The sequence below is a fragment of the Somniosus microcephalus genome, chromosome 6, assembly GCF_052327205.1.
Source record: "Somniosus microcephalus isolate GS21.2 chromosome 6, FLI_Smic_1.0, whole genome shotgun sequence".
NCBI classification, from domain to species: domain Eukaryota; kingdom Metazoa; phylum Chordata; class Chondrichthyes; order Squaliformes; family Somniosidae; genus Somniosus; species Somniosus microcephalus.
This window is the reverse complement of record NC_140992.1, coordinates 247,145,057-247,164,518: the sequence shown is the minus strand read 5'-3', so window position 1 is coordinate 247,164,518 and position 19,462 is coordinate 247,145,057. Positions and strand designations below refer to the sequence as shown.

At 44.1% G+C, this 19,462-nt stretch overlaps 1 protein-coding gene across 1 annotated transcript in view; it reads left to right on the top strand.

Annotated features, from left to right (window-relative positions):
* pmfbp1 (polyamine modulated factor 1 binding protein 1) overlaps nt 1-19,462 on the top strand; it is an 840,874-nt gene that overhangs the window by 618,739 nt on the left and 202,673 nt on the right. The window contains 1 exon segment of the mRNA XM_085991731.1: nt 18,684-18,806. Coding sequence (XP_085847857.1) covers nt 18,684-18,806 — 123 coding nt within the window.

Sequence of the window (19,462 nt, the reverse complement as noted above, 5' to 3'; positions counted from 1 at the left end):
GGTGATGTTGGTGTTGGGGCTGATTGTGGTGGGATTCTGAGGACCAAGGTGAGATAGTTTCAAGGGCACCGAAGCTGCTGGAATGTATGGCAGCTGAAGTTGAGATGACAGAAGCGATTTGTAAATGGTGAGAGAGGTGACAGTGGGTGGAGAGTTTACTCCAAACACTTCTAAACTGCATATAGTTCAAAAGTGTCTTCCAAATTCTGAAGGCGCAAGCTTCTGACATTGGAAAGTGAAGAGCTGTGAAATGGTAGCATTTATACCACTTTTGCAGCTGTCACCTATTCACAGCAATGGAGAGTCATTGAGAACCTGACACACTTACCTGACGTGATCCCCGAGCGACGGGAACCTCGTGGAAAAGTTGGAACAATGGCTAGAAGATGGTAAAATGCTGTTCAACTACCTTTAAAGACCCTCTTAATTATCTCAATTGGCTGACTCGTCGCTTGGTGCTGGTCTGCAAAGCGCAGGCAGACCCCACACTTGGGAAACTGATATGGAGGCAGGTTCAGAGCGGGATCCTGACCCACTGTCAAGCTTTTAGATTTTGACAGCGGACCCGCCTCCGAACCTGCCCTCTGAGCGCCGGCAAAATTCCAGCCCAACAGTGGAATAAATTACAAGCAATTTGCATTGTTTAATAGTTTTAATGTAATTACAAATAGCAATATTTAAAGTTTGTAATTGGGCTGAATACCTTGAGTTTTTTTTAAATTGTATCAAATAAGTGTATACAGTTTACAATTACGAAGAATCCAAGGGGGAAAATTTGTTTGGTTAGCGCCTTCCGTTAGCACCTCCAGGGGGCGCTAACGGGGCGCTAGGAACTTAGCGCCAGAGCGTGGAGATTTTAGCACCGCTCGCGAAATTGACCAGTCGTTTTGCGGCGGCGTTAAACACTACCGCCACAATCTCCTGCGCCTGCAGATCATGACGTCAGTCGAGCGGGTAGCGCCCCGGACCGGATATTGAGTCGCGCCCCCTGCCTTAGCGCCTGCCGCTGGGAATGACAGGTAGAGGGGAGCGTTTTCAAGTCGGGAAGGGGCTGAGGGAGCGCTATTTAAAGGCGGGCACTTCTTGCCTTTTCTTGTTGGCAAACTTTTTGGTACACACAGGTTGAGAGGGTGAGAGACATCTGGAGAGATTTAACGCTGTCGTAAGGAGTTTTGGCCCTCAGCACCGAGCTCTTTCCCTGGGCCTATCCATTAGTGCTTCCAACACAATTGCTTCTGAGGTCTCTCCAGGCTGAGATTCAAGGCTGCAATGAGCAGGGTGTGGCTGGCCAGCAAGATGGCCCCTCCCCTTTAAGAACTGGACAGCGCCAGTCTGTCTGGCTTCCATGGTAACTGACATCGCCTGAGCTTCGGTAGCGTTCTGAGGTAGCGCCCCACTCCTCGACATTTGTGCCTTAAGAGAGGTGTGTAGCGCCTGATTTAGCGCTGAAATCACCTCCAAGGGTGATATAGGTGAATTTTGCAGTCGGAGGCGATACTTAGCACTGGGCGCTAAACTTTGCGCCCAGCCGATATTAGCGCCCCAAAATGGGCGATACCCAATTTTTTCCCCCCATGATGCAACTTGATTTTTTATCCCTGAAACTTAAATCCTTATTTTGGTCATTGCTGTAGATTAAAATGGACAATCTTCTAACTATACATTTTAGCACAGTACAAAAGAAAATAGGTAACATACAAGAAATGTTAAAGAAATCAGACAACCAAAGTCATGTTAGTGGAACATTACATTTGTAAAAGTGTTTGGGAAACTTTTTTTTCTGTGGGAAGAACAGCAAGAGTAAGCGTGCATTATTTTTGTCACAGTAACCTCTGCACATAACTGATCATGCTTACATGATTGAATTGTGAGTTTGCAAGAAGAAAAAAAGTTTGTAAAACACTTCTATCAAGCTGGTGCCCCCTTAACCTGAGTGTCTAATATGTTCTTGCACTTTTAGTTTTGTTATTTATTATTATGTGGTCTTTCGATCTTTAGCTACCTTTCCATGTCAAATTTATAGATTAATAAGTGAAATGAGAGCAGTTTATTCACTGACATAACAAAGATTGATTAGGTAAATTCAGGACAGCCTGAGAATTGTGATCACCAGATAGAATAATATGCACAATTGCACCATGTAGATGGTAGATGACTTGCAACTAGGGACGGTTCAGATTTGTGCAGTGAGTAGGTATTTAAATATAGATGAAGAAGAGATGCAGTCAGCATGCATATTTCATGAAAGAGTGAACTAAGAAGACTCTCACTTCATTAGAATTTGAACATTTCTTTTGTATATTTTTTTTAAAAAGGATTATTATATTTAATTAACTTAGATGCATGGAAGAAGAAGCCCTTAGCTCAGCGCTGTTACATTACTATAAATTGTCGTGGTACTGTTTTATGCCATTTTCCTGAGCCAAAAAGTTAATGAGATTCACTTTGTATGGTATTGAGCAGACTTTACAAGGCTCACCAAAGTCCATTTCAAAATTTTTTCTTTGAAAATGATGAAATGTGCTAAAGAGCGATGGGTGACATTCATCAGAATGTATCATTAGAGAGTCTTCAGTCAACTCCTGCATTCTGGATTTCTCTCCCAAAACCACTTTGCCTTGCCCATTTTCAAAACCGTCTCAAAATATACTTTTTTGATCACATCTTCTGTTACTTGCCCTAAAAATCATTCATCTGATTGCTGTTCATGGGACGTTACTGTATGCAAATTGAATGCCACGTTTGCCTACAAAACAACACTGGCTACACTTCAAAAGTAATTAATTGGCCATAAAGTGCTAAGGATGTGAAAGGCGCTATATAAATGCAAGTTCTTTCTTTAATTCTTCCCCAACTCCTGCCTGTGAAGCTCCTTGAGACACTTCTTTATATTAAAGGCGTAATGCTAGGGCAAATTGTTTCCATTCTTCCATACTTCTGTCTCATGGGGTTTTTTTTAAGTGCAAGTCATTGTTCAGCTTAGATATTCACATAATTCTTGCTGTGGAATTTGGGCATAGAGACAATGGAAGCACTAGAATTCTGATAGATTCAAGTAACTTCCCCACAATTGATGATAAACTGACAGGTCTGTAGTTGCCTGGTTTCTCCCTCCCTTCTTAAATAATGCAGTGATATTTTCAATTTTCCAATCCAAAGGCACAATTCCTGAATCTAGAAAGCTTTGGAAAGTTATGACTAATGCATCTGCAATTTCCTGATCTATTTCTTTTAATATTCTGCGGTGGAAACCATCAGGTGCTAGAGATTAAGGGGGAAATATTTGGGTTGGTTTGCACCTCCCGTTAGCGCCTTAATAGGGCGCAAAGCAACTAGCGCCCGTGCGCGGCGATGTTTGCGCCGTTCATGAAATTAACTAGACATTTTGCGGCGGCGCTAAACACTACCGCTACGATCTCCTGCAGATCGTGATGTCAGTCGAGTGTGTAACGCCCCGGTAGCACCCTGGACCGGATATTGAATGGCGCCCCCTGCCTTACCGCCTGCCGCTAGCGATGACAGGTTGAAGGGAGCATTTTGCAGCTAGGAAGGGACTGGGGGAGCGCTATTTAAAGGCGACCGCTTCCTGTCTTTTTTTGTTGGTGACATTTTTGCACCACGCATTCTGAGAGAGAGAGACTTCTGGAGAGATTCAAAGCTGTGTGAAGGAGTTTTGGGTACTGAGCAGCATTTTGCAGGTTCATTTGGATTTGCCCTTCCTTGTATCGATTTAGAGGAGACTGTGGGGGCTGCACTCTGAGCTCTTTCCCTGGGCCTCTCCATTGTTCTTTCCAGCAGATTTGATGTACAGGTCTCTCCAGGCCGTGATTCAAGGCTGCAATGAGCAGGATGTGGATGGAGAGCAAGATCAACCCTCCCCTTTAAGAACTGGCCGGTGCCATTGTGTCTCTGTTCCATTGCTGACTGACATCACATGAGCTTCGCCAGCACTCTGAGGTAGCGCCTCGCTCCTTGGCCTTTGCGCCTTAAGACAGGTGTGTAGCGCCTGATTTAGTGCTCCAATCACCTCCAGGGGTGATAAAAGCCAAGTTTGCAGCCGGAGGCGATAATTAGCGCCAGGCGCTAATCTTTGCGCCCGGCCAATAATTGCGCCCCAAATGGGGCGATACTGAATTTCTCCCCCTAAGTCCCATTATTTTTTCCATTACCATTTTTTTAAACTTGTATTAAATGCACTGTTACTCACCTTAACTTGTTTTTAGGTTCCCTTGTACCACTGGTTCCCTTGTACCACTGGTATCATGTCCTCCTCTTCCACTGTGAAAACAGATACAAAGTACCCATTTAACAAGTCTGCCATTTCTTTATTATCCATTGTAATCTCACCTGCATTCATTTTTAATGGGCTCACATTCCATTTACCACTCTTTCTCAATATATTTATCAAAAATGTTGCTATTAGGTTTGATATCCCTTGCAAGTTTTGTTTTATATTGACTTTTTGCACCTCTTAGTACTTTCTTTGTATCCCTTTGTTGCTTTTCATAGCTTTCCTCATCTGCTGGATTTCCACTTTTCCTTGTATTTATGTAGCTTACACGGTCTCTTACCTCATTTGTTGACCATGGTTGCCCAACTACACCACATTACTATCTATAGTAATAGTACTGAGTGGAGGGATACTGTTGTGTCTGGATAGATAAGAGATATTGGAGTAGAGCAGTAATGCTGTGTCCAGGTAGGGTAGTGGTACTAGAGTGGAAGGCACTGTGTCTGTAGAGTAGGATATTTATACTAGATTGGAGAGATGTCAATATGTCTCTACAGGGTAGTGATTCTGAAATGGAGGTCTAGTAATGTCTCGGGACAGAGTAATGGTACTGTATGGATGATTCGTGGTGTAGTTGACGATTGTACTGCTCAGATGTCTCAGTATTGTCATAGTAGAGAGCTAGTTATGTGCATGAGCAAGGAATGGTGGTAAAGGTGGCTTACAAGAGTGGTCATTCCATTTTCCAGTTATGTTTTACTCAAAATGCAAGTAGACTGCTAAAAGAGGGAAAATACATCCATAAATCAACTGCCAAAAATATGTGTTTATAAAATCAGACATTGAAATGTTAGCTCGTCCAGAAGATACAGAATTCCCTGGGGGTGTGCAGTATTGTAAGGGTTAATATAATGAACCTTAATTAGGAACAAGGATAGTTTTTCTATCTTAAGCGACTCAAAATTAAATCTGAACGGTAGAGTAATAAAAAATCTAAATCAGGGAATTAATTTCAGTAGACAGCTAAGCCAATGACCCATTTAAAAAGCTTCTGTGAAATTGGCATTTTTTTGTGTTATCTTGAGTTTTCATATTGATTTCAACACAAAAGTTATTTGACTATTCAATTTGCAAATATGTCATCAAGGTACGAGGCTTGCATTAGTCACACAAAGTCACTTCGACAGAAAAGCAGTATTGATTTGAGTTCCCGTTAGCTGAGCGAATGCCTGGAATGTTTCCCTTCATAGTTACTTTCTGTAATAAAAGCAGACTAAAGGAACTCTTGGGGATTTGCAGAAGGTGACTATCGTGTTTTTTGTCCTACAAAATATTTATCTTGTGCTTTGTGAAAGCTGAGGTTGATGTTTGTATGTTGTTGGCTTTTTAATGTGACTGCCGTGATCTTTACTTGGGAAAAGCTTGTGTTTTTAAAAAAAATATTCCAGCTTTTATCCTAAAGCAATCAATTCTAATCAAATTCTAAAGTAGTGGAATAAAAACAGAAAATGCTGGAAATACTCAGCAGGTCAGGCAGCATCTGTGGAGAGAGAAACAGAGTTAATGGGCTGGATTTTACCAACCTCGGTGGGTCGGTGGCGGGTCCAGGCCTCGCTGCTGGCTCCAGCCCGCTGTCCAATATGATTTTCCCCAGGTTGGGCTTGTTAAGCCCGCCCAGCACATTTGCCGGCCAATTAAAGGAAGTGGGCCTGATGACGCCATTCGATGACGCATCGTCAGCCGGTTTCCTTAAAGGGAACATGCGCCAATTAATTTTGACATTTCTGCTGTCAGTGTTCTACAGCATTGAGCTGCTGCAAACACTGACAAGCACTGCACAGAGGTGCAAGGCTGCACCCAGGCTCTCCCATGACTCCCTTCATATGCTTATGGAGGGAATCACAGCACACAGGGAGGTTCTCTTCCCTTCCAATGGGCGGAAGAAACATAGAAGATAGGAGCAGGAGTAGGCCATTCGGCCCCTCGAGCCTGTTCCACCATTTAATGCGATCATGGCTGATCATCCAAATTCAGTACCCTGTCCCTGCTTTCTCCCCATATCCCTTGATCCCTTTAGCCTTAAGAAATATATCTAACTCCTTCTTGAATATATTTAAGGAATTGGCCTCAACTGCCTTCTGTGGTAGAGAATTCCACAGGTTCACCACTCTCTGGGTGAAGAAATTCCTCCTCATCTCTGTCCTAAATGGCTTACCCCTTATCTTTAGACTGTGACCCCTGGTCCTGGACTCCCCGACCATCAGGAGCATCCTTCCTGCATCTAGTCTGTCTAGTCCTGTTAGAATTTTATAAGTTTCAATGAGATCCCCTCTCATTCATCTAAACTCAAGCGAATATAAGCCTAATCGACCCAATCTCTCTTCATACGTCATTCCTGCCATCCCAGATATCAGTCTGGTGTAACAACAGGAAATGCTGGAAAAACTCAGCAGGTCAGGCAACATCCGTGGAGAGAAATTTAAGTTGACGTTTCGGGTCGAAACCCTTTTTCAAAACTGGAAAGAAAAGAAAATAGATCGAAGGCAGGGCTGCGATCGAACAAAAGAAGTAAAAGAGACAATAAAAGGTATTCGAAACCAGACGAGATGGTAATAGGCCGGTGGAGACAAAAGGCAGCTGAGATTAGGTGTGAAGTGTACTGGCAGGATAAGAAACAGCTGCCAGGTGGGAGAGAGAAACAAAAGGAAAGTGGGGGTGGGGGGTGGGAAGGAAGACCCAAAACAAAGGGGTGGAAAAAATTATAAGTAAAAAAGTAATAGGGGCCGAGGTTATGATCTGAAATTGTTGAACTCGATATTGAAGGCTGCAAAAAGTGCCTAATCGGAAGATGAGGTGCTGTTCCTCGAGTTTACGTTGAGCTTCCGTGGAACAATACAAGAAGCCAAGGACGGTGAGGTCCGAGTGGGAATGGAGCGGTGAATTAAAATGACAGGCGACCAGAAGCTCGGGGTCACCCTTATGGACTGAACGGAGGTGTTCCGCAAAGCGGTCACCCAATCTGCGTTTGGTCTCCCCAATGTAGAGGAGACCGCATCGTGAGCAGCGAATACAGTATACTAGATTGCAAGAAGTACAAGTAAATCGCTGTTTCACCTGGAAGGGGTGTTTGGGGCCCTGGACAGTGGGAAGGGGGGAGGTATAGGGGCAGGTGTTACATATCCTGCGCTTGCACGGGAAGGTGCAAGGGGAAGGGCTGTTTGGGGTGATAGAGGAGTGTGTTCAGTCCGTAAGGGTGACCCCGAGCTTCCGGTCGCCTGTCATTTTAATTCACCACTCCATTCCCACTCGGACCTCACCGTCCTTGGCCTCTTGTATTGTTCCACGGAAGCTCAACGTAAACTCGAGGAACAGCACCTCATCTTCCGATTAGGCACTTTGCAGCCTTCTGGACTCAATATCGAGTTCAACAATTTCAGATCATAACCTCGGCCTCTATTACTTTTTTACTTATAATTTTTTCCACCCCCTTGTTTTGGGTCTTCCTTTCCCCCCCCCCCCCCCACCCCCTTTCCTTTTGTTTCTCTCTCCCACCTGGCAGCTGTCTTTTATCCTGCCAGTACACTTCACACCTAATCTCAGCTGCCTTTTGTCTCCACTGGCCTATTACCATCTCGTCTGGTTTCAAATACCTTTTATTGTCTCTTTTACTTCTTTTGTTCAATCGCAGCCCTGCCTTTGATCTATTATTTTCTTTCCAGTTTTGAAAAAGGGTTTCGACCCGAAACGTCAACTCAAATTTCTCTCCACGGATGTTGCCTGACCTGCTGAGTTTTTCCAGCATTTTCTGTTGTTATTTCGGACTTCCAGCATCTGCAGTATTTTGCTATCGTATCAGTCTGGTGAATCTTCGCTGCACTCCCTCCATGGCAAAAACATCCTTCCTCAGATAAGGCGACCAAAACTGCACACAATACTCAGTGTGGTCTCACCAAGGCCCTGTACAACTGCAGCAAGACATCCTTGCTCGTGTATTCGAATCCTCTCGCTATGAAGGCCAACATACCATTTGCCTTCTTAACCGCCTGCTGCACCTGAATGCTTACCTTCAGCGACTGGTGCGCAAGGACATCCAGGTCTCGTTGCACTTCCCCTTTTCCCAATCTATTGCCGTTCAGATAATAATCTGCCTTCCTGTTTTTGCCACCAAAATGGATAACCTCGCATTTATCCACATTATACTGCATTTGCCATGCATTTGCCCAAATCATACTGGAGTTTCTCTGCATCCTCCTCACAGCACACACGCCTACCCAGCTTTGTGTCGTCTGCAAACTTGGAGATATTACATCTAGTTCCCTCGTCTAGATCATTAATATATATTGTGAATAATTGGGGTCCTAGCACTGATCCCTGCGGTACCCCACTAGTCATTACCTGCCACTCGGAAAAAGATCTGTTTATTCCAACTCTTTGCTTCCTGTCTGCCAACCAGTTCTCTATCCAAGTCAGTACCTTACCCCCAATCCCATGTGCTTTAACTTTGCACGCTAATCTCTTATGCGGGACCTTATCGAAAGCCTTCTGAAAGTCCAAAAACACCACATCCACTGGTTCTCCCTTATCTATTCTACCAGTTACAACCTCAAAAAATTCCAGTAGATTAGTCAAGCACGATTTACCTTTTGTAAATCCATGTTGACTTTGTCCGATCCTGTCACTGTTTTACAAGCGCTCTGCTATTACATCTTTTATAATGGACTCTAGCATTTTCCCCACTACCGATGTCAGGCTTACCGGCCTATAATTCCCCATTTTCTCTCTACCACCTTTTTTAAATAGTGGGGTTACATTAGCTACCCTCCAATCCATGGGAACTGTTCCAGAGTCTATAGAATTTTGGAAGACCTCCCCAGGAGACCAACGCAGCCTGGTTGCACGTTGCACAGGAGGAAACAAGCATGGATGTTGTCAGGAGGACCAGGCTACAGTGGCGCAAACCTTTCAATGATCTCAGTAGATCACGAAACGTTACTGCAAAGCCACACTCAGCCTCATCCTGCTGTGCCACTCATCACATCCCCATCACTCTGCCTTCCCTACCCTACTCCTGCACATCCTTACTCACACCAACTTACCTTGTACCTCCATCCATCCCTCTCTATCTACATCATCACTTCCCCATCTCACTCGCCAGCCCTCACACACACCCTCATCCTAGTCCAATCATACCAACTACAGGAAACTTTGGTTTATCCGGAGGTTAACTGTCCGGAATGCTCGAGCCACCGGCAAAAATCAGGAGCCGTTTCGTTAGGTTTTTTTTCTTTTCGTTGCTTTTTTTTCACCAGTCAGGCTCTGCAAGGTCTCGCTGAAGCTGTTGCTAAGCTACAGAGATGCTTGCAAGGTACGGCCGACTGTTTAGAAGCTGTTGCTAAGCAACAGGATTTGTTGCCAGATACGGAGCTCAAAATCTCCGTATGTTTCAACATTAGCGCTGGTTTGTCCGGCAGTTTTGATGGGACGGCAACAGCTCAGTCCCGTCGGTGCCGGATAGCACAAAGTTTCCTGTAACAATACACAAGGGTAGGCACTTGTGTGTTTTAGCCAATGTTCATGTGAAGTTTCTGTGAATGTGCTGCCAAACATTGAAACCTTTATTTTCAACACTTTACGTTCTTGGACAGATTCGTGTGAACTTTTGGAAGTGGCTTAGTGAGTTGCAGTGAATGGTGAGACATAACAGTACCCCCTGCAATGTTGATGAGTGTGAAATGAATGGCAGCTGTCTCCCATTCTGCCAGTGCATTTCACCCCTAACCTAGAGCCGTCTTTTGTCTCCACTAGTCCTATCACCATTTCGTCTCGTTTTGAATACCTCTTAATGTCTCTTCACTTCTCTTTTGTTCTCTCCCTGCCCCCAAACTGGCCTTTTAATCTGTTTCATTTCCTGTGCTTTTTCAGTCTTGACAAAGGGTTTCGACCTGAAACGTTGACTCTCTTTCTCTCTCCACGGATGTTGCCTGGCCTGCTGAGTTTTTCCAGCATTTTCTGTTGTTATTTTGGATTTCCAGCATCTGCAGTATTTTGCTATCATATGGGCATTGTAGGGATGCTTTATGGTGTTGGTGTGGGGTGGTGCCAACCTGGTGCATCATGTGGCAGCCAGGGTATACAGCGTCAAGTGAAGTAAATCTGGCCATGATGAGGCCATCGCTGGCGTCCCAGGCAGCAATGTGGTCGGGTGCTGATGCCCTGTGTCCTGTGCAGCATCATTTGGTGGTGTTGTTGGGGCTGAGTGTGGTGGGATTCTGAGGTCCAACGTGAGACAGTATAAACCGTACCCATTCTGATGTAATCGATAGCAGGTGAACTTGAGATGACAGAAGGGATCTGTCAGTGGTGAGAGAGGTTGTTCCAATGAGGTGACACTGGATACAGAGTTTGCTCCAAACACTTGCAACCTGCATAAAGCTCAATCTGTCTTCCAAATGCAGTAAGCAACAGCTTCTGAGCTTAGAAAGTAAACAGTTATGAGATGGGAGCTTTTATACCACATTTGCAGCTGTCAATTAATGAGATAATAATTCCATAGCCATTCAACTCCCGCCCTGCTTACCTGACATGATCCCTGAGCAGCATGTACCCCGTGGGCGACCTGGTAAATTCTGAAGGTGGGCTGAAAATTGTAGTGTATGTACCTTGAAGAAGGAACTATATTCTGCAGCCCCTGTATACTGCAGTACCAGTGGTGACCACCCCTGTATATAAGCCTGTGTAGTAACTTTGTATAGTAGTTCCAGTTTTGTCTCCATTCAGTAAACACCTGTTATAACCAACTTCTGCAGTCCATGTCTCAATTACACACGGACGTTACAAAAATAGTTCTTAATCTTCTGTTAACAAGGTCATAATGACCTGAATTGCCTCCCCCGCTGCTGCGTGTCGGGTCTGCTCAATGATGACAGACCTGACATTTGGGAACGGTGTGTGGCGGCAGGTTGACAGAGGGGTCCTGACCCACTGACCGCCCCCCCCCCCCCCCCCCCCCCCCCCGCAAAATTCCCCCCAATGTTTCAGGTCGATGACCTTTCATCAGAACTGGAAAAAGTTGGAGATGTAGCAGGTTTTAAGCAAGTAAAAAGGCTGGGAAAGGGGAGGGGAGGAAAGAAAGCAAGAAAGACTTGCATTTATATAGCGCCTTTCACGATCACTGGACGTCTCAAAGCGCTTTACAGCCAATGAAGTACTTTTTGGAGTGTAGTCACTGTTGTAATGTGGGAAACGCATTAGCCAATTTGCGCACAGCAAGCTCCCACAAGCAGCTTGTGATAATGACCAGATAATCTGTTTTTGTTATGTTGATTGAGGGATAAATATTGGCCAGGACACCGGGGATAACTACCCTGCTCTTCTTCGAAATAGTGCCTAGGGATCTTTTAGGTCCACCTGAGAGAACAGATGGGGCCTCAGTTTAATGTCTCATCCGAAAGATGGCACCTCTGACAGTGCAGCGCTCCCTCAGTACTGCACTGGAGTGTCAGCCTAGATTTATGTGCTCAAGTCCCTGGAGTGGGAAAGAACAAAAGGGAAGGTCTGTGATAGAGTGGAAGGCAGGAGAGATTAAATGACAAAAGGGATGATGGTGCAAGGCAAAAGGAAGTGGTAATGGGACAAGAAAAGAAAAAAAATATGGGTCTAGACGAATTGAAAGTGACAAAAGCAAAATTATTACCAGCAACTGCTATCCGAAAATATGGGAGCAGTGGTTATGATCTGAAATTGTTGAACTCAGTGTTGAGTCCGGAAGGTTGTAAAATGCCTGATCGAAAGGTGAGGTGCTGTTCCTCGAGCTTCCATTGAGCTTCATTAGAACAGTGTAAGAGATCAGAGTGGGAGTGGGGCAGAGAATTAAAGTGACAAGTGACCGGAAGATCAGGGTCGCACTTGCGGACTGAACAGAGGTGTTCCGCAAAACGATCACCCAATCTGCTTTTGGTCTCCCCATCATGAGCAATGAATACAATATACTAAATTGAAAGAAGTGTAAGTGAATCGCTGTTTCACCTGGAAGGAGTGTTTGGAGCCCTGGATGGTGGGAAGGGAGGAAGTAAAAGGGCAGGTGTTGCATCTCCTGCGCTTGCACGGGAAGGTGCCGTGGGATGGGGAGGTGGTACTAGGGATAATTGAAGAGTGGACCAGGGTTTCACGGAGGGAACGGTTCTTTCGGAATGCTGAAAGGGGAGGGGAGGATGTGTTCGGTGGTGGCATCACGCTGGAAGTAGTGGAAATGGCGGAGGATGATCCATTGAATGTGGAGGCTAGTGGGGTGGAAGGTGAGGAAAAGAGGAACCCTATCGTCGCTCTAGGAGGGAGGGGAAGGGGTAGAGCAGAATTGCGGGAAATGGGATTGACACGGTCGAGGGGCCCTGTCAACCACGTTGGAGGGGAATCCTCGGTTGAGGAAAAAGGAAGACATATTGGAAGCACTGGTATGGAAGGTGGCATTGTCTAAAATAGTGGAGCCTTTATCATTGGATGTGTATCTGGGTGAGGGATTGTGAGATGTTGGGAATGAAGTACCTTTATATTTTGGCACCAAACACCTCCCGTTAGATAAGCACAGGCAAGGTATAGAATAAAGCTTCCTTCACCTCAACCTGACTGTTCCTCAGCACAACATCGTAAGAGCAGCATAAGTGCTAGTTTTTGCATTTGCCACTCTAGTTATCCTATGACCTATCTGATGGATCATCAGTTTGTACCAAGTTGTTGGAATTTTGCGTAGGGAGTCCAGACTCACCCGGATCTGGTTTGAAATACTGTAATGGATCTTTACAGCCTGTAGAGAGTGGAAACTTTGATCCCATTAATCTCACATGGATTTGTACTATGTATTTGAGATAAAAGGACAGTTTAGAACCGACAACAGCACCCACTACCCCCACCCCGCCCCATATATAAGAACGAACCTATTTCAATCATTCTTTGGTTGCATTTCCCAAAAGGTGGCTTTCTGTTTATGATCTACTTTTGTTTGGAAAATTTGATTGTCATTTTAAGGACTAAGGGGGAAAAATTAGTTAGCGACCATTAAATGTAGCGTCTGGTAAAAAATAGCGCCGCCGATCGCTAACTTCAGTTTTAGCGCCCCAAGAGGAAGGTGGCGCGCTAATTCAAGCACTCCACTTCCTTCTTAGAGCACTAACCCCAAATATCAGGGCGGTGCGTTCTGCAATGCTACGTACTGGGCCACATAGCGCTGCCGCATTGAAGGGCTCTTCCCCTCATTAAAGGGGAGGGCCCAAGCCCACAACTCTGCGGGGCCCTACCTGGACCACCGGGGAGCGGGGTACCGTGACAGCAGCCCGGCACGCAAGAGGAGTGCTGGGCTGCCAGATCGCAGCACGGACCCCGCGTTCAAAGATGCAATAGGCCGCGACAAGTAAGTCGGACGATTTTTTTTCCCCGCCCGCCACCTCCCCTTTACTTAGCGCCCCGCGAGCCTCCTGCCGCTCCATTCCCGCCCCCTGAATCGGTCGCTGTCATCGCCCGCCACAGATTCAGGGGGCGCCGGCCAATTTTGTAGGCGGGGTGAAAATGGGGCGCTGCACACGGTGAAGACGTCATCATTGCCAGCGGAGCGGGGCGCTACCGGTTACCGCTGCCGCTAAACTCCCGCTAGCGGGAGTCGTTAACTGCGCCGGGCCTGGGCGAAGAGTCATTTGCGCCCCGTTAGAGAGGCGCAAATGCACCAAATTTCTAGCCCTAAGGGGACGATTTTCCCACGGGAGGCGAGTTTCAGTTTGGGTGGGTTTGAAACCCGCCTCCACTGATTGGTTTCAAAAATTTGTGATTTTCCCATGATTGGCCACTTGATTTCAGAGATGTGGGATGCCCTTGCTCAATTAGTGTTTTGGGACTGAACTCGCCTCTGTTGACAGCACTTCTCCAGTCTGATTTTATGGCTTCTTGCTCCCTTGGCTCATTCCACAGCATTTCTGTGTCTCCTGCACCACCTCCAACATCTTTTGATAATCCAATTCCAAGGCAAGGGCCTACCCAAGGCTCTCGGATGAGGCGCTGCAAATGTTGTTTGAAGGGGTGACAGCTAGCATGGAGGTGCTCTTCCACTCATCTCGGAGGAAGAGGCCTGCCAAAGAAACCAAGGCTGTGTGGGTACAGCTGGCAAGGGATATAACCTCCAGATCTGTGTGCAGATTGGGAGACTGTTTCTGTGTATTGATGAAATGCCATCCTTGTTGGAAAGCATTAAAATGATTTGAAGCCAAAATGTTGGCGTTATGCCATCTGTTCTTTCGCCTTAGGCAGCTCCACATTGCGGGCACCGCCACACTTGCGTTGTCAGGTTGGTGGCCTGAGTGAAAGGAGGCCAGAGAGTCATGTCCATTGTCAATGATGTCCTAGGATGGAGCAAAGGATATGTGCCAGCTTGGGCAACCTATGCAAATCTGGCCATGATAAGTTCATCCCTTGCATCCTGGGCAGCCATGTGCTCGCGTGCTGCCACTGCCGCTGGTCGATACACCAGCGCTCTGACCTCCTCCTGCTCCTCCTCCTCATCTGAGGTCCATGCAGAAAGAAAACGAATGGTTCCCATGCTGCTTGTAGATGCCTCCTTTGGGGAAGCGCTCATTGCAATCGGGGAGAGGGTCTTCCAAGAGGGTCCCACAGTTGATGGAGTCAAGCTGCAGCACCTCCGACTTCAGAAGGCCTTCTAAAAGTGCTTAGAGACCTTTTAAAGCTAAGGTCTGGCACCTGCAAGTAATCCTTGCTGCAATAAATGATGTCTTGTTAGACCTGCAGCAGTGAGGAGGCCACCCACGAGTCAAGCCACCAGGTTTACCTGGCGTGGTTTAGGAGGTGCGTGGATCACGCCGAAAAGCTGGAAAAATCACGAGGGCCTCTCAAAATAGGCTTAGAGAGGCCCTTAATGAGCATTTAAGGATCTTTAATCGCACAATGGCCAGCTGGAGACGGGAGCGTTTCCCGACCTCCAAAACCGGCACCGGCAAAATCCCTTGGAGGCGGGTTCCGAACCCGACCTCTTTGAATCTGATTTTCCCGCCTTACCCGCCTCCTCCGACGTCAGAAAATCACCCCCTAAGTGTTTCCAAACAAAACCCATTTCACATTATAAGGGATCTGACTGTATGTAGTAAAATATCACTGCATAATCTATTAAGCCCCGGTGACCCCATACTGACTGTTGTCTCTGTTCTGCTGTACATACTTTGAATGTCTTGAAATGAAACCTATATTTTATCTCATTCATAAGGAAGAACTCCCTTACTGTGGAGTTGTGGTGTACATAGTTTATTCGGCTTTCCCTCGTTAATGAAATAATTTTCAGATTGTGCTGTGTCCTCTGAGCACTATGAACATAATGCACACATTTTTGTTTATTGTACAATATTGGAAGTGGTTCAGTTGCAGAAATAGGGATAGATATATATAGCAATGGGACACCATGTTTCACCATGGGCTTGATTTTTCTTGTTTTCACAATAAAATTAGTTTGCATGTTTTTGAAGCAAAATGTCTGAATTTTAAGACAGGTGTGACATTAAAACCTTGTTAACATTATATTGGAGGTTATCTGAATGGTGCATTTATAAATCGTGTTTGCCCTGGAGGTAACACAAAAAGATTGATTTTTCAACCTTGCTTGGTTTTGATTTACAGCTTTAGGTTACTTGGATACAGCATGGTTTGGTTTATTGCATGCACTGGCAAAGTCTGTGCTTGTCTACTGATTCATTTAATCAACCCAGTGGCTTTACCATTCAGAAAGCAAGTAGAACTATGAAGGAAGAAGCTAAACCTCAGGTTGGTTAGTCCACAGCAGCCTGAAATCATTTAAATACTTCCCACATCTATTATGAGCTGACCAATCTTTTTTCTGTCTGAGCTTATATTCTGTTATCCCCTTTAACCAATTTGTGACAAATAATAAAATAAAGTGATAGTATTTTTTGATAGTTACCTATTTGAATAAACATAACAAACAAGAAGCAAAAATCATTTTATTCCTTAAATAATTTGATGATATTTATACAAAACTAAAAAACTGCATAATTGAGCTTAATTGAAGTAGTACAGTGAACGAAGTCAAGGGGGGAGAAATCCAATTTGCACCTAAAGTGGGCTGCAAGTCAGCAGAGAGATTGCTCCAGGCGCCATTCCATACCCGCCTGATGGCCAAGGAAAATTCTGCATCGGGCTCAATTCAATAGAAGTGGCAAGCAGCAGGTGCCAAACGAGCGTCGCAGTGTAGCTTGTTGGTTGCGGACAGATGAATTCCAGCCAACTCTGACGTTGAGCCGGCCCACAGGTAGGTCCTAGAAGGGGGAACCGAAACAGAGGGGGCCGTAAGGCGAGCTCTGCACATTTGTATCTATACTTTGCATCGGGGTCCTACAACAAGCATGGAAAAACAGCCCTACACCTGTTGCAGGCAGGCTGCTTGCCCATTTACTGGCCCATCTGAATATGGCATCAGGTGAGCCCTGGGCACCAATGGCCATCGAACTTTCCACCGCACCCCCCGCCACCCCGATTTTAAACTCCTGGCCGCCCATTGTTTTGGTGCAAAACGGACAGCTGGGATTTGAAATTTAAGCTTATTGTTTCTTAAAGAATTTGTTTTATAGAATGCATTCATGAATAAGCTAATTCCATAAAGAAGATAATTTGTCATAACAAAATAGAAGATTACTATGACCCTATAAAGTGTTTCTGTCCAGGTGATTCGCTAAAAATCTATTTTGATCTTTTTTGGTGCTTTTTGAATATCTTTTATCAACTGCTTTGCAGCAAAACATTTCCAGATACAAATTCTGCCTTGTGTTGCAAATTGTTTGTAATACCAGACTTTTTCCCTGATCCTGTCTGAAACATGATTATCGTTAGAAGAATTCAAACCATGATAAGGTGAACCTTTGATAAAATCTCCTTTGTTGCTCCAAATGGTTTTGTAATAATGATTGCACATTGCATGCACCAACCACGGTCTCACAACTATTTGACATTCACAAGCCCAAACGCTACAGCTCTATATCCCTATTAGATACTATGGGATAAGATTTTATTGAGCCATTTTTATTTTACCAAAATTTATCTTGCCCAGCAGTCAATAGGGAGACAGAAGGAAAAGATTAAAAGACAAACACAACAGTCCATTCCTTCAAATTGCAGTTTATGGTTCTTGAAAGTTTTTCCTATGTACAGATTATCACTCATGTCATTGTTTTAATTATGGGAATACTATTTGTATTTTCACTATTTGTATGTTTTCAAAAGATTAATAGATCTTTATGTATATTTTAATTGTCCTGCTTCCACGAAATTTGTAGGGAGGACAGAGATTGATATGCTAATGCCTGCCTGTGAACACTAATTTCTTTACCTCAACTTTAATAACAATTATCTAATCTTAACCCAAATTTGATAAGTTTTCTTTCTTTATCAGACAGTGGGGTGTTTTTGAAAATGGGCAACCATGAAACCATTCTCAAGTCTGGTTCGCATTTCTGTAAAAAATGATGTATCAATACATCATTAATTTAAAATTGTATTTTTAATTATCACCAGACTTCTCAAATGATTCTTTTTCATCATCTGGGTTTTTTTAATTAAAAGTAAGTATACTGGAAACCATGTATGGAGTACATGCCTGGGAACATCCAACAAAAACTTGTCACTACAATCATTTGTATAATTAAGTATTTTTATCGAGTATCAGTTTGGTACTGGTGCCTTTACTTCAGACACAATATTAAAGGAGTTAACCATATTCGGAATTATGTCAGTTTAGTTTCTAAGCAGATACCTTGATGGGAGGACCCTAGCCACATTTAAACATAAACTGTATGATTTGCTCAATTATGTGTACGACTGACAGATACTTTTGAATTTAGCTGTCAGTTTTTCGAATCCAAAGAGCATGTGCAACTGTTCAGTGAGTATTTAGTGTGGTTGGACTGTTCAAATCAGTGAATTGTTTTGGAGCCTACAAAGAAATAGGTCAAGCCATTTAACTCCTGTCGTTGGTTAGGCCATAAGAATAACTTAATGTTTAAAAGTTAGTTATAAAGTAATAGTTTAGTTCAGTAAATTAAAGTCTTAGATGATGGGAACTTTGGCTAACTGACTAGATACTTTTTACTTGTCAGTCCGTTTGAATTACTTTTGCAACTTCTGTCAAATTTTTCTTGAGGAATATTTGTGCTGTTATTTTTTGTATTATTAACCAAGCATAATTTTAGCCTATATATGTACTACATCGTCCTGGGGCAATGCACCAACTATCCATACTAGAGGAATACTCTGAGGGATTTCAGTGGAAATACTGGCAACACATCCAAAGAAAGGTTTGCTTATACAAGGTGCACATGTATAAAATACTGTAAGCTGTCCAAAAATGCTTCCGATGGTTACTTTCCTCCTAAAATCAAGAATATTTTCATTCCAGGCTGCTGGATGGGAAGAGTCTATTGTAAAACTCCAAACAGATTTTGCTTCCTACAAAGCCACACACAGCCACTCTGACACAGAGTACGATTTCCAGATTGCTCATCTTGAACAATTGAAGAAGGTAGGACAATTTGTTCCTTTTTTTATCATTCATTGTAGACTAGCGCATGTTTGGTGTTGCTTTGGGCATTAGCTCTAAAAGAAGAGCCTTAAGTGGCCTGTGAACTATGGAGCATAATGTGAAACCACTCATCTGCTTGAGAAACATTAATATTGCATTAAGGGAGAAATCTTTTCTGGCTATGCTAAAATATACACAATGTCTTTGAAATTGTGCTGAGAGTTAAAAGGGTATGATTGATCAACGCATTAGTCTGAAATTACGTATAATTACATAGAATCTACAGCACAGAAACAGGCCATTTGGCCCAAATGATCTATGCTGGTGTTTATACTCCACATGAGCCTCCTCCCACTCTAATTACCTCTTCCCATCCTGCCCCAATATCCCTCTATTCCCTTCTCCCACATGCCTTCCCTTAAATGTGTCAATGCTATCTACTTCAACCACTCTATGTGGCAGCGAGTTTCACATTCTCACCACTCTCTGTGAAGAAATTCCTCCTAAATTCTTTATTTGATCTATTAGTGGCCATCTTATATTTATGCCCCCTTGTTCTGGACTCAGCCACACGTGGAATCAGTTTCTCCACATACACCTTATCAAACACCTTCATAATTTTAAAGACCTCTATCAGATCTCCTATTACTCTTTTA